The sequence below is a fragment of the Ascidia mentula genome, chromosome 3 (genome assembly GCF_947561715.1).
Source record: "Ascidia mentula chromosome 3, kaAscMent1.1, whole genome shotgun sequence".
Lineage (NCBI taxonomy): Eukaryota > Metazoa > Chordata > Ascidiacea > Phlebobranchia > Ascidiidae > Ascidia > Ascidia mentula.
In genome coordinates, this window is record NC_138568.1 from 10062490 (window position 1) to 10087186 (window position 24697).

Sequence of the window (24697 nt, forward strand, 5' to 3'; positions counted from 1 at the left end):
ATAGGGCGTAAAAAGGAAGAAGTTCGCTCTTAATGGGATTGTCGGGCAATAAAGTGAGATTGGCAAGGATTAGGATAATAATTTGGAATACAAAGAGACTTGATTATTCAACAATGTTCACAGCTTACCACTACATGAACATAACAGGAAGGAATAAGTTTAATGACAATGTAATCCAACTATAATGGTCTGAAATCATTTGTGATGCGAATTTAATTCAATATCACAAAGATTAAAATGCGGGTGCGTTTGGTCGGAATTCAACCAAAAGTACGCTTACACTTTCTCTTATTCAATAATATGATGCGTTTTGACAATAATGTAAGGTAAACCTCATAAACTTAATGCCACCTCAACAAAATGTCAGGAATGAAAAAATTACTTTCACAAAAAAAACCTTTGTACTTGGACGAGTTCCGAGTTATTCAAGGCCGCTCTTGTTGTCTGAATAACGAAAAAGCGACAAAATCATTTCCGTATTACGCACAAACGTACTCCTGCTGTCGTAAAGTTTTGGCGACTTTGCTGGCAAAAACGTTTATTTTACATTCGATGCTTCGGTCGGTGTGCAACTGATCTTTCTCTTTAGCACCATCGTGCGCCGTAAGAATTTAGATTATTTCAGTCGCTCGTGCAATTTGTTCGTAATTGCGTTTTAGTTTGTGTTACAAATAAGTTTTTTGTGTGCAGACTATTCCCGTTTTCGATAGACTAGTAAGTCGATGAACAGAAATTATTGTTCCGCAAATATTTAAATGCTCAAAAATGTGTATCACCAGCTTTTCTGGATTGTCGAATGGTCATTGCTTATATAATATTGACATAATATTTTAACAAACCGCAAACCAGTCGCTTCTCCTGAGATCGTGGTTGCGACAGCATATAACCAAGCAACGTACGAATTGTCTTTTTTAGTCCGAGTCGCAATGAGCTCGTTCGCTACTATTTTTCTTGTAATATCCACGTGACAATATTTGCGTTTGCAATACCTAAGTTTTCCCTTGAGACATTCCGCGGGTAAAATTAATATTTTGCAAACACTTTTCATTCTATCATAGGTAAGCTTGCTTGACAACTTTCCTCGAGTGCCCATAGGATTTAGCACTTAGTGTCAGTTTGATCACATGCCAACAGCACAACCCTCGCAGCGGGAGCTGCCCGCACATCTGTATTTCCACTAAAGTAAGTTTGGCCGGCGGTAAAAGACCAACTTGTATTCCTCTGTCACAATGTAACGTACATACGACGTAACAAAGCGATCAGTGACGCACGAAGGTCCATTTTTGGTTGAATAGGAACGGGTGCTTGTGCTGGTGCTAGGTCCAATTTGAGCGTGTTTGGAGGAATTTTTAGTGGATTTAGGGGCTGTTTAAAATCATCAGAGTGTTTGTAATACTGGATTAGACATTCTCAGTCGACATTATTTGAATTGTAAAAACACCAAGAAATGCAATTGAAATTTGCAGAGATATGAATCGTGTAGTCTACCTAATCATTTGCGTATTTCTGGCAGTGTATGTTTTACTATGCGTAATTAACATAAAACAACAAACTAGCTGATGCAAACCAAGCCTCCCACTACGGCTGTTTTGGGATATACTGTCGTCATTGTTTTATGGACGTTCGTTTCGTTGTCACGCTAGACGCACAATTGCCATAAAGATATCCCGTCTTTAACCGTTATTGAAACTAAACTTTCGTGAAATTACTGGCCATTTAACGAGGGGTACAGAATTTCGGAATCTCCAACAAAACATCATATCGAATTAAATCTTCACATTGAGTTTATTTTAATTCGGAACATTTACTCCAATAAAGTCCAAAAAACTGTTGTTTATTCAATAATAGCTCTGACAACAATGCAGAAATACAAAGGTCATTTTGTGACACAAACAACAAATAAGAATTACAACAATCAACACAGCACAACAAATATGTAGTTTTGTGTGGATATTTTATTTGAAACCAATCAATATCCCGAAGCCCGACGACCCGAAACGCTTGAAAATCCGACAGATCTGGAACGTGACGGGCTACGACCGTTTCGTTGAAATCGATGAGAAGAGCAGCCAGAAGCATTGTAAACTGGTTGACTTCTACCAAAACTTGCACATCTGTATGGACTCTTATCTCTTCTCGATTCGCCCAAATTCATCTCCCTCAAGCGAGTTTCACAGCTCGGCGAACGACCACGACTGTGGCTACGTTCACGACGCCACGGTGAAGTGCTCCGTGAGTTGTAGTCACGGCCGCGATCACGACAATCATCGTATCCATAATAAACCCGATTGGCATTCACGTCGTTGGACCAATGAGAAAGGGCGTCGCTCGCCATTACAATAACACAACGTGACGGCAAATAAACCTTGAGCAAAATAGAAAGATTTAGTGATTCGTTTGAATGACAGTATGATAGCATCTTACCATCAGTGAACATGGGTTATTGTCACACGATTGTTGTTGAGTGTGGAAATCCACCGAAGCTTCATTTCTACCGTGACCTCCAAACATTTTTTGGTCACTGTCCAAAACAATCTTGTACCTTCAACGCGAAAGGGTGTTATTTACGACGGAACGCGAACTGTGCAAGGTATACCCAAACCATACTCACGTTCCTGATGTTCGTACACCGATTCGATAATTGGGATAACTTTGTGTAGGATGAAAGTTAAACATGAAGACCAGGCCGGCTCTTTCGAATACAATCACTTTCTCATCATCGTGTTGACGTGTAACAAGTCCCTTAAGATCAAATGGATTGTGGAAACGTGCACTGCAAGTGAATATACCAACGGAAAAAATAATTATCCTATACCTGAGGGGAACTTAGCCAACCAAATCGTTCTTCCAAACGGTTAATTGCGATATCGAAATTATTGAGGTATTTGTATCTCAGCTGCTGGTCATCAGCAAGCTCAAACTGTCTTCTTGCCAGTTGGTAATTGTCTCCATTCTGTAACGATGGAAACTCAACCCAATCTGGATGAGCGAACTCGTTGCCTACGAAAGGGTTCCTTTTGGTAAACATGTAAAAAAACGTTTACGCCAATAAAGTAATTTACCCATAAAATTCAGGTATGATTTTCCACTGAAGGCATTTGTGATAAGTCTGATCATCTTGTGGAGACTCATTCCTCTGTCCAATCTCGGTGACATTTCCCGCCGGTCCAACATGCACTCATTGTCCATAAGTTGCCTTGCAATCGTCCATTGACAATCCATGCTCTGAACATTAAAATTTATAACATCAGACAATGAATGTTCAAATCTAAAAGTTAAATCGTCAACCTGTTGGTGGTCTTCTGGGTACGTGATATATCTTTCCCCTGTCCTCCGTTCGGACAACATTTGACAAATTTCGCTCATTCCCCAGTTTTCATCCGACATTCCGTTTAATATCTGAAAACGCGAAACCCGTTAGAGTAGAAAATGACGCTCCTTGATGCTGCCATGGTTTTACCTGCATCCATTGACTTGGAATATGCATCGATAATCTGTAATCGAAACCGAATCCACCTTGATTGACAGGACGAGTCAAACTTGGAAATTCGGTATACTCCTATACGCAGCAAAAAACACACTCTTTAAATCTTTGTTCGATTTTTTGTTGACCAAACAAAGACAAGTCCTACCTCTGCAATGGTTATGATTTTTGGATAGTATCGATGCAAAATTTTGTTTGCAAGCAATAGGTAAGCCATTGCTCCAATGTCCATGTGCATTCCGAAGTATTGTCGGTAGTTATCAACAGATTGGATGTCTAAAGATCATTAAAAATTTACAAAGCAAACGCTTTTTAAGTATTGCAATTGCACCAATACTGATCAGTACATTTACCAGGAATTTGATTGTGGTAGATCATTGGCGTTACTCCATTAAACCGAAAACCGTCGAATCCAAAGTTTTCCACGTAATGACGGAGGTTGGACAGTAAAAATCGAAGAACTTCCCACCTAAACAAGTTTTTACATGCGCCATCACACAGATATGATTGTACGTAAACCATCGCAATGCCCCTTACTTTGTAAAGTCAAACTTTCGCGCGTCATTTTCCCTGAAATCCCGTCTATCAGAACGGAAGAAACACTCATCAGTGCCATCAAAGCGATCTAAACTTTCCCAGCCATTCTTCGATGCGTGACTGTGCATAACATCCATCATGACGTAAATTCCCATCCCATGTGCGACGTTTATCAACTCCCTCAGATCGTCAGGAGTCCCATATCGGCTGCGATCATGACACAAGTGTTTTTGTAAACTACACGTAATCCTGAACTGAGGCAAAAACTCACAATTCTATCACTAAAACGTGGACTCACCTTGAGGGCGCAAAAAAGTTGGTAACTTGGTAACCAACGCTCGGATAATAAGGATGCTCCATAATTGCCATGAGAAGCACGCAGTTGTAGCCTAGATCGCGAATGCGAGGAAGAACATCTGTGGTGAACTGCTTGTAAGAAGATACTTGACAACGATCGGAGCTGATCCCAATGTGAGCTTCGTAAATGCGCAAACGTTCGGGCTTCGAAATTTGATTGTTTGCAAACTGGAAATAAAGTTTTAATTTGTTTTTCTGTTCGGCTCTCGCTTTTGACAACGTGAAGAAAAGCAAACCATATCACGTACTCGTTGACAAGATTTATTTGATGACGGATTCCAAAAGCGCCATGTAAACGGTGATCCGCACTGGGTCACGTATTTTGCCCACGGTGAAATTCTTTCCAATATCTGATTGTCTTTCGTTTCAACCACAAGCTGAAATTAAACAATTTTGTTATTTGTGTTTCTACATCAATGTCTGCGTAAAGCAAGCCATCTACCTTCAGTTCGGATAGATGGTTTATTGGGCATCTACCATCTCGATTTGGTGGCATGAACATTTCCCACTGACCATATCCGATGTCCTTGTACATTATTTTTTCCCAGTTGTCTGAACAAGCATTGTGGCTTAAATACACGAAGAGATTCGATTTGAAGCTACACACTCACTAAAATCTCCCATTAGGTAGACGGCCCTCGCATTGGGAACCCATTCCCTGCATTGAATTCCTCCCTCTTGTGTGAGAACAACACCGAAAGTTTCGTAACTTCGACTGAACCGATCCATTCCTTCCTCGCGTTCAATGTCCATCAGCGCCTTTTCAAACATTCCATATCTACAACACCAATATTAGTTTTATTATTTATAGTTACTTGACCAACCTTCAGATTTAATTACAACGGTTTTGTGTTTTACTGTCTTTTATTTACCTAAGTCTAATATCCTTTTCAAAGCTTCTTAATCTTGGGTCATTTGCAAACAAGCTTTCGATTTCGGGAACTCCCCATTGTTGAAGATTGTCGTGACCTGAGAACTCCATTTTTGCTCCACGATATGAGATTCGAATCAAAGGTTAAGTAAGCGGTTATAACGCAGCTTGACCGAAATTTCAACGAATGTTGTGATGTAGGTATGTTGCGATGGAATTTATATAGGGCGTAAAAAGGAAGAAGTTCGCTCTTAATGGGATTGTCGGGCAATAAAGTGAGATTGGCAAGGATTAGGATAACAATTTTGAATACAAAGAGACTTGATTATTCAACAATATTCACAGCTTACCACTACATGAACATAACAGGAAGGAATAAGTTTAATGACAATGTAATCCAACTATTATGGTCCGAAATCATTTGTGATGCGAATTTAATTCAATATCACAAAGATTAAAATGCGGGTGTGTTTGGTCGGAATTCAACCAAAAGTACGCTTACACTTTCTCTTATTCAATAATATGATGCGTTTTGGCAATAATGTAAGGTAAACCTCATAAACTTAATGTCACCTCAACAAAATTTCAGGAATGAAAAAACTACTTTCACAAAACAAACCTTTGTACTTGGACGAGTTCCGAGTTATTCAAGGCCGCTCTTGTTGTCTGAATAACGAAAAAGTGACAAAATCATTTCCGTATTACGCACAAACGTACTCCTTCTGTCGTAAAGATTTGGCGACTTTGCTGGCAAAAACGTTTATTTTACATTCGATGCTTCGGTCGGTGTGCAACTGATCTTTCTCGCAAACGATGGTGATTAGCGCCATCGTGCGCCGTAAGAATTTAGATTATTTCAGTCGCTCGTGCAATTTGTTCGTAATTGCGTTTTAGTTTGTGTTACAAATAAGTTTTTTGTGTGCAGACTATTCCTGTTTTCGATAGACTGGTAAGTCGATGAACAGAAATTATTGTTCCGCAAATATTTAAATATTCAAAAATGTGTATCATCAGCTCTTCTGGATTGTCGAATAGTCATTGCTTATATAATATTGATATAATATTTTGACAAACCGCAAACCAGTCGCTTCTACTGAGATCGTGGTTGCGACAGCATATAACCAAGCAACGTACGAATTTGTCTTTTTCAGTCCGAGTCGAAATGAGCTCGTTCGCTACTATTTTTCTTGTAATATCCACGTTATAATATTTGCGTTTGCAATACCTAAGTTTTCCCTTGAAACATTCCGCGGGTAAAATCAATATTTCGCAAACACTTTTCATTCTACCATAGGTAAGCTTGCTTGACAACTTTCCTCGAGTGCCCATAGGATTTAGCACTTAGTGTCAGTTTGATCACATACCAACAGCACAACCCTCGCAGCGGGGGTAGATGCTAAAGAACCACCCCACAGCTAGGTCGGCAATTGTGGTCATAGAAATCGTGCAAATATGGGGTATATTGGTTTTGGTATAGAGTAAACAAACACCTGTCAAATTAATTTGGTAGCATTATTTAAATATCAATTAATTTTTAATCATTTGCCGAACTAGCATCTGATGCCGAAATAACAGTAATACCTTGTAGGTCTCATGTAGGGATATCACGGAATGAACGGCGGGAAAGAAATCACGTGAACAAGGTCCTTTTTTGCAGCGTGCGATGGCGTTTGTGTGGTTTCATAAGAAAAGTTATTTGTATAACTGTACGTTGTTAGTATTCTTTATTTAATAATGCTTTTGTTAATTTAGAAATGGAGTTTAACTTTAATTCCGTTCAATCGGTGGTGGTTAACCACCACCACCATCACCACCACCAGCAACAACCCAAAAAGGTAGGTGGAGAATTACTTGCATATTTTTTGTTGAAAAAATATACGTTTGACATAATTTTATGTTCACAGAAATTTGCAACGCGAAAAAGGTAAGAATAACACTTCTTTATACTAAAATTTTGGACGGCTATTGTTATGACACTAATACATGGTGTCAGTGTCCGATAGTAACACCCCTGAATGCAAAGATGTGCATTGGGTAATTGTTGAGTGCACCAGATAAAATTTAAAACCTCATGCACAAGATAAAGTTGAAGACAAGCATAGTTTTATTTTTGTGGTGGTGTCCACTGATTACCCCTTTACTTTAACTGAATATATTTTATAGATTCCTCGAAAAGGAGGAATTTTGCCGGCTGCAATCGTAAGATACTTGTTATACATGTTGCGTTTATTAACCAAATCTTTATGATGCCCATTAAAAACATGTAGAAAAGTGTTGGTCTTGTTGTTGGGTTCTTAAACTGTGCAAGTTATGCTCAAAAATGAATTTTTTGGAAGAAATGCTGTCAATGAACAAGCCAATTCTGTGACCAATAATGTAATTGCCCTGATAGATTTTGAAATTGTGTGTCGCAAATGCCATGAGTGTTTGCAAGTGCATTACATCCAGAAATATTGGGAGCCAACTGAGATCGTAAACAAAGTATTGTTACTAAATTAATCACAGTTGAATCAAGTTTTTGCCAACCAACACACTTTTTTTAATTTAGTGAAAACAAGATCCCCAAAACATCGGAGTAAGTGGTGTCATTACTGTCATATAAAATAAGTTGACAAGTAAAGAATTTTATCTCATTTAATTTTTTACAGATGGGTCCCAGAAGAAATTTTCTGGAAGAGACATGTAAAAATACTAATCTTTATACTTATATATAACACTATTTAGTACGTGCATAAACACTATTTAAATCTGGTTATTGTAAGTCTATGTAGTGTGCTATTGGCTAATAACTACTAATCAGTTTTGTTTCTGTTTTAGAGGCAGACAGAGAAAGGAGCAAATGTGAGTGAATATTCTTTCCTATTATTGTAGCATACTAAGCTATTGGTTTATAAATACTAATCAGTTTTGTTTCTGTTTTAGAGGCAGACAGAGAAAGGAGCAAATGTGAGTGAATATTCTTTCCTATTATTGTAGCATACTAAGCTATTGGTTTATAAATACTAATCAGTTTTGTTTCTGTTTTAGAGTCAGGCAGAGAAAGGAGCAAATGTGAGTGAATATTCTTTCCTATTATTGTAGCGTACTAAGCTATTGGTTTATAAATACTAATCAGTTTTGTTTCTGTTTTAGAGTCAGGCAGAGAAAGGAGCAAATGTGAGTGAATATTCTTTCCTATTATTGTAGCATACTAAGCTATTGGTTTATAAATACTAATCAGTTTTGTTTCTGTTTTAGAGTCAGGCAGAGAAAGGAGCAAATGTGAGTGAATATTCTTTCCTATTATTGTAGCATACTAAGCTATTGGTTCATAAATACTAATCAGTTTTGTTTCTGTTTTAGAGTCAGACAGAGAAAGGAGCAAATGTGAGTGAATATTCTTTCCTATTATTGTAGTGTACTAAGCTATTGGTTTATAAATACTAATCAGTTTTGTTTCTGTTTTAGACCTACATGAGACCTACAAGGTATTACTGTTATTTCGGCATCAGATGCTAGTTCGGCAAATGATTAAAAATTAATTGATATTTAAATAATGCTACCAAATTAATTTGACAGGTGTTTGTTTACTCTATACCAAAACCAATATACCCCATATTTGCACGATTTCTATGACCACAATTGCCGACCAAGCTGTGGGGTGGTTCTTTAGCATCTACCCGCAGCGGGAGCTGCCCGCACATCTGTATTTCCACTCAAATAAGTTTGGCCGGCGGTAAAAGACCAACTTGTATTCTTCTGTCACAATGTAACGTACATACGACGTAACAAAGCGATCAGTGACGCACGGAGGTCCATTTTTGGTTGAATAGGAACGGGTGCATGTGCTGGTGCTACGTCCAACTTGAGCGTGTGTGAAGGAATTTTTAGTGGATTTAGGGGGGGTTTCAAATCATCAGAGTGTTTGTAATACAGGATTAGACATTCTCAGTTGACATTATTTGGGTTGTAAAAACACCAAGAAATGCAATTGAAATTTGCAGAGATATGAATCGTGTAGTCTACCTAATCATTTGCGTATTTCTGGCAGTGTATGTTTTACTATGCGTAATTAACACAAAACAACAAACTAGCTGATGCAAACCAAGCCTTCCACTACGGCTGTTTTGGGATATACTGTCGTCATTGTTTCATGGACGTTCGCTTCGTTGTCACGCTAGACGCACAATTGCCATAAAGGTATCCCGTCTTTAACCGTTATTGAAACTAAACTTTCGTGAAATTACTGGCCATTTAACCAGGGGTACAGGATTTCGGAATCTCCAACAAAACATATCGAAATAAATCTTCACATTGAGTTTATTTTAATTCGTAACATTTACACCAATAAAGTCCAATAAACTTTTGTTTATTCAATAATAGCTCTGACAACAATGCAGAAAGACAAAGGTCATTTTGTGACACAAACAACAAATAAGAATTACAACAATCAACACAGCACAACAAATATGTAGTTTCGTGTGGATATTTTATTTGAAACCAATCAATATCCCGAAGCTCGACGACCAGAAACGCCTGAAAATCCAACAGATCTGGAACGTGACGGGCTACGACCGTTTTGTTGAAATCGATGAGAAGAGCAGCCAGAAGCATTGTAAACTGGTTGACTTCTACCAAAACTTGCACATCTGTATGGACTCTTATCTCTTCTCGATTCGCCCAAATTCATCTCCCTCAAGCGAGTTTCACAGCTCGGCGAACGACCACGACTGTGGCTACGTTCACGACGCCACGGTGAAGTGCTCCGCGAGTTGTAGTCACGGCCGCGATCACGACAATCATCGTATCCATAATAAACCCGATTGGCATTCACGTCGTTGGACCAATGAGAAAGGGCGTCGCTCGCCATTACAATAACACAACGTGACGGCAAATAAACCTTGAGCAAAATAGAAAGATGTAGTGATTCGTTTGAATGACAGTATGATAGCATCTTACCATCAGTGAACATGGGTTATTGTCACACGATTGTTGTTGAGTGTGGAAATCCACCGAAGCTTCATTTCTACCGTGACCTCCAAACATTTTTTGGTCACTGTCCAAAACAATCTTGTACCTTCAACGCGAAAGGGTGTTATTTACGACGGAACGCGAACTGTGCAAGGTATACCCAAACCATACTCACGTTCCTGATGTTCGTACACCGATTCGATAATTGGGATAACTTTTTGTAGGATGAAAGTTAAACATGAAGACCAGGCCGGCTCTTTCGAATACAATCACTTTCTCATCGTCGTGTTGACGTGTAACAAGTCCCTAAGATCAATTGGATTGTGGAAACGTGCACTGCAAGTGAATACCAACGGAAACAATAATTATCCTATACCTGAGGGGAACTTAGCCAACCAAATCGTTCTTCCAAACGGTTAATTGCGATATCGAAATTATTGAGGTATTTGTATCTCAGCTGCTGGTCATCAGCAAGCTCAAACTGTCTTCTTGCCAGTTGGTAATTGTCTCCATTCTGTAACGATGGAAACTCAACCCAATCTGGATGAGCGAACTCGTTGCCTACGAAAGGGTTCCTTTTGGTAAACATGTAAAACAACGTTTATGCCAATAAAGTAGTTTACCCATAAAATTCAGGTATGATTTTCCACTGAAGGCATTTGTGATAAGTCTGATCATCTTGTGGAGACTCATTCCTCTGTCCAATCTCGGTGACATTTCCCGCCGGTCCAACATACACTCATTGTCCATAAGTTGCCTTGCAATCGTCCATTGACAATCCATGCTCTGAACATTAAAATTTATAACATCAGACAATGAATGTTCAAATCTAAAAGTTAAATCGTTAACCTGTTGGTGGTCTTCTGGGTACGTGATATATCTTTCCCCTGTCCTCCGTTCGGACAACATTTGACAAATTTCGCTCATTCCCCAGTTTTCATCCGACATTCCGTTTAATATCTGAAAACGGGAAACCCGTTAGAGTAGAAAATGACGCTCCTTGATGCTGCCATGGTTTTACCTGCATCCATTGACTTGGAATATGCATCGATAATCTGTAATCGAAACCGAATCCACCTTGATTGACAGGACGAGTCAAACTTGGAAATTCGGTATACTCCTATACGCAGCAAAAAACACACTCTTTAAATCTTTGTTCGATTTTTTGTTGACCAAACAAAGACAAGTCCTACCTCTGCAATGGTTATGATTTTTGGATAGTATCGATGCAAAATTTTGTTTGCAAGCAATAGGTAAGCCATTGCTCCAATGTCCATGTGCATTCCGAAATATTGTCGGTAGTTATCAACAGATTGGATGTCTAAAGATCATTGAAAATTTATAAAACAAACGCTTTTTAAGTATTGCAATTGCACTAATACTAATAAGCACATTTACCAGGTATTTGATTGTGGTAGATCATTGGCGTTACTCCATTAAACCGAAAACCGTCGAATCCAAAGTTTTCCACGTAATGACGGAGGTTGGACAGTAAAAATCGAAGAACTTCCCACCTAAACAAGTTTTTACATGCGCCATCACACAGAGATGATTGTACGTAAACCATCGCAATGGCCCTTACTTTGTAAAGTCAAACTTTCGCGCGTCATTTTCCCTGAAATCCCGTCTATCAGAACGGAAGAAACACTCATCAGTGCCATCAAAGCGATCTAAACTTTCCCAGCCATTCTTCGATGCGTGACTGTGCATAACATCCATCATGACGTAAATTCCCATCCCATGTGCGACGTTTATCAACTCCCTCAGATCGTCAGGAGTCCCATATCGGCTGCGATCATGACACAAGTGTTTTTGTAAACTACACGTAATCCTGAACTGAGGCAAAAACTCACAATTCTATCACTAAAACGTGGACTCACCTTGAGGGGGCAAAAAAGTTGGTAACTTGGTAACCAACGCTCGGATAATAAGGATGCTCCATAATTGCCATGAGAAGCACGCAGTTGTAGCCTAGATCGCGAATGCGAGGAAGAACATCTGTGGTGAACTGCTTGTAAGAAGATACTTGACAACGATCGGAGCTGATCCCAATGTGAGCTTCGTAAATGCGCAAACGTTCGGGCTTCGAAATTTGATTGTTTGCAAACTGGAAATAAAGTTTTAATTTGTTTTTCTGTTCGGCTCTCGCTTTTGACAACGTGAAGAAAAGCAAAGCATATCACGTACTCGTTGACAAGATTTATTTGATGACGGATTCCAAAAGCGCCATGTAAACGTTGATCCGCACTGGGTCACGTATTTTGCCCACGGTGAAATTCTTTCCAATATCTGATTGTCTTTCGTTTCAACCACAAGCTGAAATTAAACAATTTTGTTATTTGTGTTTCTACATCAATGTCTGAGTAAAGCAAGCCATCTACCTTCAGTTCGGATAGATGGTTTATTGGGCATCTACCATCTCGATTTGGTGGCATGAACATTTCCCACTGACCATATCCGATGTCCTTGTACATTATTTTTTCCCAGTTGTCTGAACAAGCATTGTGGCTTAAATACACGAAGAGATTCGATTTGAAGCTACACACTCACTAAAATCTCCCATTAGGTAGACGGCCCTCGCATTGGGAACCCATTCCCTGCATTGAATTCCTCCCTCTTGTGTGAGAACAACACCGAAAGTTTCGTAACTTCGACTGAACCGATCCATTCCTTCCTCGCGTTCAATGTCCATCAGCGCCTTTTCAAACATTCCATATCTACAACACCAATATTAGTTTTATTATTTATAGTTACTTGACCAACCTTTAGATTTAATTACAACGGTTTTGTGTTTTACTGTCTTCTATTTACCTAAGTCTAATATCCTTTTCAAAGCTTCTTAATCTTGGGTCATTTGCAAACAAGCTTTCGATTTCGGGAACTCCCCATTGTTGAAGATTGTCGTGACCTGAGAACTCCATTTTTGCTCCACGATATGAGATTCGAATCAAAGGTTAAGTAAGCGGTTATAACGCAGCTTGACCGAGATTTCAACGAATGTTGTGATGTAGGTATGTTGCGATGGAATTTATATAGGGCGTAAAAAGGAAGAAGTTCGCTCTTAATGGGATTGTCGGGCAATAAAGTGAGATTGGCAAGGATTAGGATAATAATTTTGAATACAAAGAGACTTGATTATTCAACAATATTCACAGCTTACCACTACATGAACATAACAGGAAGGAATAAGTTTAATGACAGTGTAATCCAACTATAATGGTCCGAAATCATTTGTGATGCGAATTTAATTCAATATCACAAAGATTAAAATGCGGGTGTGTTTGGTCGGAATTCAACCAAAAGTACGCTTACACTTTCTCTTATTCAATGATATGATGCGTTTTGGCAATAATGTAAGGTAAACCTCATAAACTTAATGTCACCTCAACAAAATTTCAGGAATGAAAAAACTACTTTCACAAAACAAACCTTTGTACTTGGACGAGTTCCGAGTTATTCAAGGCCGCTCTTGTTGTCTGAATAACGAAAAAGTGACAAAATCATTTCCGTATTACGCACAAACGTACTCCTTCCGTCGTAAAGATTTGGCGACTTTGCTGGCAAAAACGTTTATTTTACATTCGATGCTTCGGTCGGTGTGCAACTGATCTTTCTCGCAAACGATGGTGATTAGCGCCATCGTGCGCCGTAAGAATTTAGATTATTTCAGTCGCTCGTGCAATTTGTTCGTAATTGCGTTTTAGTTTGTGTTACAAATAAGTTTTTTGTGTGCAGACTATTCCTGTTTTCGATAGACTGGTAAGTCGATCAACAGAAATTATTGTTCCGCAAATATTTAAATATTCAAAAATGTGTATCATCAGCTTTTCTGGATTGTCGAATAGTCATTGCTTATATAATATTGATATAATATTTTGACAAACCGCAAACCAGTCGCTTCTACTGAGATCGTGGTTGCGACAGCATATAACCAAGCAACGTACGAATTTGTCTTTTTCAGTCCGAGTCGAAATGAGCTCGTTCGCTACTATTTTTCTTGTAATATCCACGTTATAATATTTGCGTTTGCAATACCTAAGTTTTCCCTTGAAACATTCCGCGGGTAAAATCAATATTTCGCAAACACTTTTCATTCTACCATAGGTAAGCTTGCTTGACAACTTTCCTCGAGTGCCCATAGGATTTAGCACTTAGTGTCAGTTTGATCACATGCCAACAGGACAACCCTCGCAGCGGGAGCTGCCCGCACATCTGTATTTCCACTAAAATAAGTTTGGCCGGCGGTAAAAGACCAACTTGTATTCCTCTGTCACAATGTAACGTACATACGACGTAACAAAGCGATCAGTGACGCACGGAGGTCCATTTTTGGTTGAATAGGAACGGGTGCATGTGCTGGTGCTACGTCCAACTTGAGCGTGTTTGAAGGAATTTTTAGTGGATTTAGGGGGGGTTTCAAATCATCAGAGTGTTTGTAATACAGTATTAGACATTCTCAGTTGACATTATTTGAATTGTAAAAACACCAAGAAATGCAATTGAAATTTGCAGAGATATGAATCGTGTAGTCTACCTAATTATTTGCGTATTTCTGGCAGTGTATGTTTTACTATGCGTAATTAACATAAAACAACAAACTAGCTGATGCAAACCAAGCCTTTCACTACGGCTGTTTTGGGATATACTGCCGTCATTGTTTCATGGACGTTCGCTTCGTTGTCACGCTAGACGCACAATTGCCATAAAGGTATCCCGTCTTTAACCGTTATTGAAACTAAACTTTCGTGAAATTACTGGCCATTTAACGAGGGGTACAGGATTTCGGAATCTCCAACAAAACATCATATCGAATTAAATCTTCATATTGAGTTTATTTTAATTCGTAACATTTACACCAATAGAGTCCAATAAACTTTTGTTTATTCAATAATAGCTCTGACAACAATGCAGAAAGACAAAGGTCATTTTGTGACACAAACAACAAATAAGAATTACAACAATCAACACAGCACAACAAATATGTAGTTTCGTGTGGATATTTTATTTGAAACCAATCAATATCCCGAAGCTCGACGACCAGAAACGCCTGAAAATCCAACAGATCTGGAACGTGACGGGCTACGCCCGTTTTGCAGAAATCGATGAGAAGAGCAGCCAGAAGCATTGTAAACTGGTTGACTTCTACCAAAACTTGCACATCTGTATGGACTCTTATCTCTTCTCGATTCGCCCAAATTCATCTCCCTCAAGCGAGTTTCACAGCTCGGCGAACGACCACGACTGTGGCTACGTTCACGACGCCACGGTGAAGTGCTCCGCGAGTTGTAGTCACGGCCGCGATCACGACAATCATCGTATCCATAATAAACCCGATTGGCATTCACGTCGTTGGACCAATGAGAAAGGGCGTCGCTCGCCATTACAATAACACAACGTGACGGCAAATAAACCTTGAGCAAAATAGAAAGATGTAGTGATTCGTTTGAATGACAGTATGATAGCATCTTACCATCAGTGAACATGGGTTATTGTCACACGATTGTTGTTGAGTGTGGAAATCCACCGAAGCTTCATTTCTACCGTGACCTCCAAACATTTTTTGGTCACTGTCCAAAACAATCTTGTACCTTCAACGCGAAAGTGTGTTATTTACGACGGAACGCGAACTGTGCATAGGGTATACCCAAACCATATGCATACTCACGTTCCTGATGTTCGTACACCGATTCGATAATTGGGATAACTTTTTGTAGGATGAAAGTTAAACATGAAGACCAGGCCGGCTCTTTCGAATACAATCACTTTCTCATCATCGTGTTGACGTGTAACAAGTCCCTAAGATCAATTGGATTGTGGAAACGTGCACTGCAAGTGAATACCAACGGAAACAATAATTATCCTATACCTGAGGGGAACTTAACCAACCAAATCGTTCTTCCAAACGGTTAATTGCGATATCGAAATTATTGAGGTATTTGTATCTCAGCTGCTTGTCATCAGCAAGCTCAAACTGTCTTCTTGCCAGTTGGTAATTGTCTCCATTCTGTAACGATGGAAACTCAACCCAATCTGGATGAGCGAACTCGTTGCCTGCGAAAGGGTTCCTTTTGGTAAACATGTAAAACAACGTTTATGCCAATAAAGTAATTTACCCATAAAATTCAGGTATGATTTTCCACTGAAGGCATTTGTGATAAGTCTGATCATCTTGTGGAGACTCATTCCTCTGTCCAATCTCGGTGACATTTCCCGCCGGTCCAACATACACTCATTGTCCATAAGTTGCCTTGCAATCGTCCATTGACAATCCATGCTCTGAACATTAAAATTTATAACATCAGACAATGAATGTTCAAATCTAAAAGTTAAATCGTTAACCTGTTGGTGGTCTTCTGGGTACGTGATATATCTTTCCCCTGTCCTCCGTTCGGACAACATTTGACAAATTTCGCTCATTCCCCAGTTTTCATCCGACATTCCGTTTAATATCTGAAAACGCGAAACCCGTTACAGTAGAAAATGACGCTCCTTGATGCTGCCATGGTTTTACCTGCATCCATTGACTTGGAATATGCATCGATAATCTGTAATCGAAACCGAATCCACCTTGATTGACAGGACGAGTCAAACTTGGAAATTCGGTATACTCCTATACGCAGCAAAAAACACACTCTTTAAATCTTTGTTCGATTTTTTGTTGACCAAACAAAGACAAGTCCTACCTCTGCAATGGTTATGATTTTTGGATAGTATCGATGCAAAATTTTGTTTGCAAGCAATAGGTAAGCCATTGCTCCAATGTCCATGTGCATTCCGAAGTATTGTCGGTAGTTATCAACAGATTGGATGTCTAAAGATCATTAAAAATTTACAAAACAAACGCTTTTTAAGTATTGCAATTGCACTAATACTGATAAGTACATTTACCAGGAATTTGATTGTGGTAGATCATTGGCGTTACTCCATTAAACCGAAAACCGTCGAATCCAAAGTTTTCCACGTAATAACGGAGGTTGGACAGTAAAAATCGAAGAACTTCCCACCTAAACAAGTTTTTACATGCGCCATCACACAGAGATGATTGTACGTAAACCATCGCAATGCCCCTTACTTTGTAAAGTCAAACTTTCGCGCGTCATTTTCCCTGAAATCCCGTCTATCAGAACGGAAGAAACACTCATCAGTGCCATCAAAGCGATCTAAACTTTCCCAGCCATTCTTCGATGCGTGACTGTGCATAACATCCATCATGACGTAAATTCCCATCCCATGTGCGACGTTTATCAACTCCCTCAGATCGTCAGGAGTCCCATATCGGCTGCGATCATGACACAAGTGTTTTTGTAAACTACACGTAATCCTGAACTGAGGCAAAAACTCACAATTCTATCACTAAAACGTGGACTCACCTTGAGGGCGCAAAAAAGTTGGTAACTTGGTAACCAACGCTCGGATAATAAGGATGCTCCATAATTGCCATGAGAAGCACGCAGTTGTAGCCTAGATCGCGAATGCGAGGAAGAACATCTGTGGTGAACTGCTTGTAAGAAGATACTTGACAACGATCGGAGCTGATCCCAATGTGAGCTTCGTAAATGCGCAAACGTTCGGGCTTCGAAATTTGATTGTTTGCAAACTGGAAATAAAGTTTTAATTTGTTTTTCTGTTCGGCTCTCGCTTTTGACAACGTGAAGAAAAGCAAACCATATCACGTACTCGTTGACAAGATTTATTTGAAGACGGATTCCAAAAGCGCCATGTAAACGTTGATCCGCACTGGGTCACGTATTTTGCCCACGGTGAAATTCTTTCCAATATCTGATTGTCTTTCGTTTCAACCACAAGCTGAAATTAAACAATTTTGTTATTTGTGTTTCCACATCAATGTCTGAGTAAAGCAAGCCATCTACCTTCAGTTCGGATAGATGGTTTATTGGGCATCTACCATCTCGATTTGGTGGCATGAACATTTCCCACTGACCATATCCGATGTCCTTGTACATTATTTTTTCCCAGTTGTCTGAACAAGCATTGTGGCTTAAATACACGAAGAGATGCGATTTGAAGCTACACACTCACTAAAATCTCCCATTAGGTAGACGGCCCTCGCATTGGGAACCCATTCCCTGCATTGAATTCCTCCCTCTTGTGTGAGAACAACACCGAAAGTTTCGTAACTTCGACTGAACCGATCCATTCCTTCCTCGCGTTCAATGTCCATCAGCGCTTTTTCAAACATTCCATATCTACAACACCAATATTAGTTATATTATTTATAGTTACTTGACCAACCTTTAGATTTAATTACAACGGTTTTGTATTTTACTGTCTTTCATTTACCTAAGTCTGATATCCTTTTCAAAGCTTCTTAATCTTGGGTCATTTGCAAACAAGCTTTCGATTTCGGGAACTCCCCATTGTTGAAGATTGTCGTGACCTGAGAATTCCATTTTTGCTCCACGATATGAGATTCGAATCAAAGGTTAAGTAAGCGGTTATAACGCAGCTTGACCGAGATTTCAACGAATGTTGTGATGTAGGTATGTTGCGATGGAATTTATATAGGGCGTAAAAAGGAAGAAGTTCGCTCTTAATGGGATTGTCGGGCAATAAAGTGAGATTGGCAAGGATTAGGATAATAATTTGGAATACAAAGAGACTTGATTATTCAACAATGTTCACAGCTTACCACTACATGAACATAACAGGAAGGAATAAGTTTAATGACAATGTAATCCAACTATAATGGTCTGAAATCATTTGTGATGCGAATTTAATTCAATATCACAAAGATTAAAATGCGGGTGCGTTTGGTCGGAATTCAACCAAAAGTACGCTTACACTTTCTCTTATTCAATAATATGATGCGTTTTGACAATAATGTAAGGTAAACCTCATAAACTTAATGCCACCTCAACAAAATGTCAGGAATGAAAAAATTACTTTCACAAAAAAAACCTTTGTACTTGGACGAGTTCCGAGTTATTCAAGGCCGCTCTTGTTGTCTGAATAACGAAAAAGAGACAAAATCATTTCCGTATTACGCACAAACGTACTCCTGCTGTCGTAAAGATTTGGCGACTTTGCTGGCAAAAACGTTTATTTTACATTCGATGCTTCGGTCGGTGTGCAACTGATCTTTCTCACAAACGATGGTGATTAGCGCCATCGTGCGCCGTAATAATTTAGATTATTTCAGTCGCTCGTGCAATTTGTTCGTAATTGCGTTTTAGTTTGTGTTACAAATAAGTTTTTTGTGTGCAGACTATTCCCGTTTTCGATAGACTAGTAAGTCGATGAACAGAAATTATTGTTCCGCAAATATTTAAATGCTCAAAAATGTGTATCACCAGCTTTTCTGGATTGTCGAATGGTCATTGCTTATATAATATTGACATAATATTTTAACAAACCGCAAACCAGTCGCTTCTACTGAGATCGTGGTTGCGACAGCATATAACCAAGCAACGTACGAATTGTCTTTTTTAGTCCGAGTCGCAATGAGCTCGTTCGCTACTATTTTTCTTGTAATATCCACGTGATAATATTTGCGTTTGCAATACCTAAGTTTTCCCTTGAAACATTCCGCGGGTAAAATCAGTATTTCGCCAACACTTTTCATTCTACCATAGGTAAGCTTGCTTGACAACTTTCCTCGAGTGCCCATAGGATTTAGCACTTAGTGTCAGTTTGATCACATGCCAACAGCACAACCCTCGCAGCGGGAGCTGCCCGCACATCTGTATTTCCACTAAAGTAAGTTTGGCCGGCGGTAAAAGACCAACTTGTATTCCTCTGTCACAATGTAACGTACATACGACGTAACAAAGCGATCAGTGACGCACGGAGGTCCATTTTTGGTTGAATAGGAACGGGTGCTTGTGCTGGTGCTAGGTCCAATTTGAGCGTGTTTGGAGGAATTTTTAGTGGATTTAGGGGCTGTTTAAAATCATCAGAGTGTTTGTAATACTGGATTAGACATTCTCAGTTGACATTATTTGAATTGTAAAAACACCAAGAAATGCAATTGAAATTTGCAGAGATATGAATCGTGTAGTCTACCTAATCATTTGCGTATTTCTGGCAGTGTATGTTTTACTATGCGTAATTAACATAAAACAACAAACTAGCTGATGCAAACCAAGCCTCCCACTACGGCTGTTTTGGGATATACTGTCGTCATTGTTTCATGGACGTTCGTTTCGTTGTCACGCTAGACGCACAATTGCCATAAAGATATCCCGTCTTTAACCGTTATTGAAACTAAACTTTCGTGAAATTACTGGCCATTTAACGAGGGGTACAGAATTTCGGAATCTCCAACAAAACATCATATCGAATTAAATCTTCACATTGAGTTTATTTTAATTCGGAACATTTACTCCAATAAAGTCCAAAAAACTGTTGTTTATTCAATAATAGCTCTGACAACAATGCAGAAATACAAAGGTCATTTTGTGACACAAACAACAAATAAGAATTACAACAATCAACACAGCACAACAAATATGTAGTTTTGTGTGGATATTTTATTTGAAACCAATCAATATCCCGAAGCCCGACGACCCGAAACGCTTGAAAATCCGACAGATCTGGAACGTGACGGGCTACGACCGTTTCGTTGAAATCGATGAGAATAGCAGCCAGAAGCATTGTAAACTGGTTGACTTCTGCCAAAACTTGCACATCTGTATGGACTCTTATCTCTTCTCGATTCGCCCAAATTCATCTCCCTCAAGCGAGTTTCACAGCTCGGCGAACGACCACGACTGTGGCTACGTTCACGACGCCACGGTGAAGTGCTCCGTGAGTTGTAGTCACGGCCGCGATCACGACAATCATCGTATCCATAATAAACCCGATTGGCATTCACGTCGTTGGACCAATGAGAAAGGGCGTCGCTCGCCATTACAATAACACAACGTGACGGCAAATAAACCTTGAGCAAAATAGAAAGATTTAGTGATTCGTTTGAATGACAGTATGATAGCATCTTACCATCAGTGAACATGGGTTATTGTCACACGATTGTTGTTGAGTGTGGAAATCCACCGAAGCTTCATTTCTACCGTGACCTCCAAACATTTTTTGGTCACTGTCCAAAACAATCTTGTACCTTCAACGCGAAAGGGTGTTATTTACGACGGAACGCGAACTGTGCAAGGTATACCCAAACCATACTCACGTTCCTGATGTTCGTACACCGATTCGATAATTGGGATAACTTTGTGTAGGATGAAAGTTAAACATGAAGACCAGGCCGGCTCTTTCGAATACAATCACTTTCTCATCATCGTGTTGACGTGTAACAAGTCCCTTAAGATCAAATGGATTGTGGAAACGTGCACTGCAAGTGAATATACCAACGGAAAAAATAATTATCCTATACCTGAGGGGAACTTAGCCAACCAAATCGTTCTTCCAAACGGTTAATTGCGATATCGAAATTATTGAGGTATTTGTATCTCAGCTGCTGGTCATCAGCAAGCTCAAACTGTCTTCTTGCCAGTTGGTAATTGTCTCCATTCTGTAACGATGGAAACTCAACCCAATCTGGATGAGCGAACTCGTTGCCTACGAAAGGGTTCCTTTTGGTAAACATGTAAAAAAACGTTTACGCCAATAAAGTAATTTACCCATAAAATTCAGGTATGATTTTCCACTGAAGGCATTTGTGATAAGTCTGATCATCTTGTGGAGACTCATTCCTCTGTCCAATCTCGGTGACATTTCCCGCCGGTCCAACATACACTCATTGTCCATAAGTTGCCTTGCAATCGTCCATTGACAATCCATGCTCTGAACATTAAAATTTATAACATCAGACAATGAATGTTCAAATCTAAAAGTTAAATCGTTAACCTGTTGGTGGTCTTCTGGGTACGTGATATATCTTTCCCCTGTCCTCCGTTCGGACAACATTTGACAAATTTCGCTCATTCCCCAGTTTTCATCCGACATTCCGTTTAATATCTGAAAACGCGAAACCCGTTACAGTAGAAAATGACGCTCCTTGATGCTGCCATGGTTTTACCTGCATCCATTGACTTGGAATATGCATCGATAATCTGTAATCGAAACCGAATCCACCTTGATTGACAGGACGAGTCAAACTTGGAAATTCGGTATACTCCTATACGCAGCAAAAAACACACTCTTTAAATCTTTGTTCGATTTTTTGTTGACCAAACAAAGACAAGTCCTACCTCTGCAATGGTTATGATTTTTGGATAGTATCGATGCAAAATTTTGTTTGCAAGCAATAGGTAAGCCATTGCTCCAATGTCCATGTGCATTCCGAAGTATTGTCGGTAGTTATCAACAGATTGGATGTCTAAAGATCATTAAAAATTTACAAAACAAACGCTTTTTAAGTATTGCAATTGCACTAATACTGATAAGTACATTTACCAGGAATTTGATTGTGGTAGATCATTGGCGTTACTCCATTAAACCGAAAACCGTCGAATCCAAAGTTTTCCACGTAATGACGGAGGTTGGACAGTAAAAATCGAAGAACTTCCCACCTAAACAAGTTTTTACATGCGCCATCACACAGAGATGATTGTACGTAAACCATCGCAATGCCCCTTACTTTGTAAAGTCAAACTTTCGCGCGTCATTTTCCCTGAAATCCCGTCTATCAGAACGGAAGAAACACTCATCAGTGCCATCAAAGCGATCTAAACTTTCCCAGCCATTCTTCGATGCGTGGCTGTGCATAACATCCATCATGACGTAAATTCCCATCCCATGTGCGACGTTTATCAACTCCCTCAGATCGTCAGGAGTCCCATATCGGCTGCGATCATGACACAAGTGTTTTTGTAAACTACACGTAATCCTGAACTGAGGCAAAAACTCACAATTCTATCACTAAAACGTGGACTCACCTTGAGGGCGCAAAAAAGTTGGTAACTTGGTAACCAACGCTCGGATAATAAGGATGCTCCATAATTGCCATGAGAAGCACGCAGTTGTAGCCTAGATCGCGAATGCGAGGAAGAACATCTGTGGTGAACTGCTTGTAAGAAGATACTTGACAACGATCGGAGCTGATCCCAATGTGAGCTTCGTAAATGCGCAAACGTTCGGGCTTCGAAATTTGATTGTTTGCAAACTGGAAATAAAGTTTTAATTTGTTTTTCTGTTCGGCTCTCGCTTTTGACAACGTGAAGAAAAGCAAACCATATCACGTACTCGTTGACAAGATTTATTTGAAGACGGATTCCAAAAGCGCCATGTAAACGTTGATCCGCACTGGGTCACGTATTTTGCCCACGGTGAAATTCTTTCCAATATCTGATTGTCTTTCGTTTCAACCACAAGCTGAAATTAAACAATTTTGTTATTTGTGTTTCCACATCAATGTCTGAGTAAAGCAAGCCATCTACCTTCAGTTCGGATAGATGGTTTATTGGGCATCTACCATCTCGATTTGGTGGCATGAACATTTCCCACTGACCATATCCGATGTCCTTGTACATTATTTTTTCCCAGTTGTCTGAACAAGCATTGTGGCTTAAATACACGAAGAGATGCGATTTGAAGCTACACACTCACTAAAATCTCCCATTAGGTAGACGGCCCTCGCATTGGGAACCCATTCCCTGCATTGAATTCCTCCCTCTTGTGTGAGAACAACACCGAAAGTTTCGTAACTTCGACTGAACCGATCCATTCCTTCCTCGCGTTCAATGTCCATCAGCGCTTTTTCAAACATTCCATATCTACAACACCAATATTAGTTATATTATTTATAGTTACTTGACCAACCTTTAGATTTAATTACAACGGTTTTGTATTTTACTGTCTTTCATTTACCTAAGTCTGATATCCTTTTCAAAGCTTCTTAATCTTGGGTCATTTGCAAACAAGCTTTCGATTTCGGGAACTCCCCATTGTTGAAGATTGTCGTGACCTGAGAATTCCATTTTTGCTCCACGATATGAGATTCGAATCAAAGGTTAAGTAAGCGGTTATAACGCAGCTTGACCGAGATTTCAACGAATGTTGTGATGTAGGTATGTTGCGATGGAATTTATATAGGGCGTAAAAAGGAAGAAGTTCGCTCTTAATGGGATTGTCGGGCAATAAAGTGAGATTGGCAAGGATTAGGATAATAATTTGGAATACAAAGAGACTTGATTATTCAACAATGTTCACAGCTTACCACTACATGAACATAACAGGAAGGAATAAGTTTAATGACAATGTAATCCAACTATAATGGTCTGAAATCATTTGTGATGCGAATTTAATTCAATATCACAAAGATTAAAATGCGGGTGCGTTTGGTCGGAATTCAACCAAAAGTACGCTTACACTTTCTCTTATTCAATAATATGATGCGTTTTGACAATAATGTAAGGTAAACCTCATAAACTTAATGCCACCTCAACAAAATGTCAGGAATGAAAAAATTACTTTCACAAAAAAAACCTTTGTACTTGGACGAGTTCCGAGTTATTCAAGGCCGCTCTTGTTGTCTGAATAACGAAAAAGAGACAAAATCATTTCCGTATTACGCACAAACG

At 39.3% G+C, this 24697-nt stretch overlaps 4 protein-coding genes across 4 annotated transcripts; all 4 read right to left on the bottom strand.

The window, feature by feature from the left end:
• Positions 1–1969: 1969 nt before the first annotated feature.
• On the bottom strand, positions 1970–5360 carry LOC145895558 (1,4-alpha-glucan-branching enzyme-like). The gene is made up of 15 exons (XM_082984360.1): positions 5251–5360; positions 4990–5156; positions 4821–4930; positions 4627–4755; positions 4320–4546; positions 4022–4228; positions 3838–3953; positions 3633–3760; positions 3461–3559; positions 3289–3399; positions 3063–3225; positions 2816–3000; positions 2612–2742; positions 2425–2542; positions 1970–2365 (listed from the first exon to the last, which is right to left on the bottom strand). Exons 1-15 carry the CDS (start codon positions 5358–5360, stop codon positions 1970–1972), a joined length of 2397 nt encoding a protein of 798 aa, XP_082840486.1.
• Positions 5361–9732: 4372 nt separating this feature from the next.
• LOC145895559 (1,4-alpha-glucan-branching enzyme-like) lies at positions 9733–13120 on the bottom strand. Its single transcript, XM_082984361.1, has 15 exons — positions 13011–13120; positions 12750–12916; positions 12581–12690; positions 12387–12515; positions 12080–12306; positions 11782–11988; positions 11598–11713; positions 11393–11520; positions 11221–11319; positions 11049–11159; positions 10823–10985; positions 10576–10760; positions 10375–10505; positions 10188–10305; positions 9733–10128 (listed from the first exon to the last, which is right to left on the bottom strand). Exons 1-15 carry the CDS (start codon positions 13118–13120, stop codon positions 9733–9735), a joined length of 2397 nt encoding a protein of 798 aa, XP_082840487.1.
• A 2094-nt stretch (positions 13121–15214) lies between these two features.
• On the bottom strand, positions 15215–18610 carry LOC145895561 (1,4-alpha-glucan-branching enzyme-like). Its single transcript, XM_082984362.1, has 15 exons — positions 18501–18610; positions 18240–18406; positions 18071–18180; positions 17877–18005; positions 17570–17796; positions 17272–17478; positions 17088–17203; positions 16883–17010; positions 16711–16809; positions 16539–16649; positions 16313–16475; positions 16066–16250; positions 15865–15995; positions 15670–15787; positions 15215–15610 (listed from the first exon to the last, which is right to left on the bottom strand). Exons 1-15 carry the CDS (start codon positions 18608–18610, stop codon positions 15215–15217), a joined length of 2397 nt encoding a protein of 798 aa, XP_082840488.1.
• Positions 18611–20703: 2093 nt separating this feature from the next.
• On the bottom strand, positions 20704–24094 carry LOC145895562 (1,4-alpha-glucan-branching enzyme-like). The gene is made up of 15 exons (XM_082984363.1): positions 23985–24094; positions 23724–23890; positions 23555–23664; positions 23361–23489; positions 23054–23280; positions 22756–22962; positions 22572–22687; positions 22367–22494; positions 22195–22293; positions 22023–22133; positions 21797–21959; positions 21550–21734; positions 21346–21476; positions 21159–21276; positions 20704–21099 (listed from the first exon to the last, which is right to left on the bottom strand). The coding sequence occupies exons 1-15, from the start codon at positions 24092–24094 to the stop codon at positions 20704–20706; spliced, it is 2397 nt and encodes a 798-aa protein (XP_082840489.1).
• Positions 24095–24697: the final 603 nt, after the last annotated feature.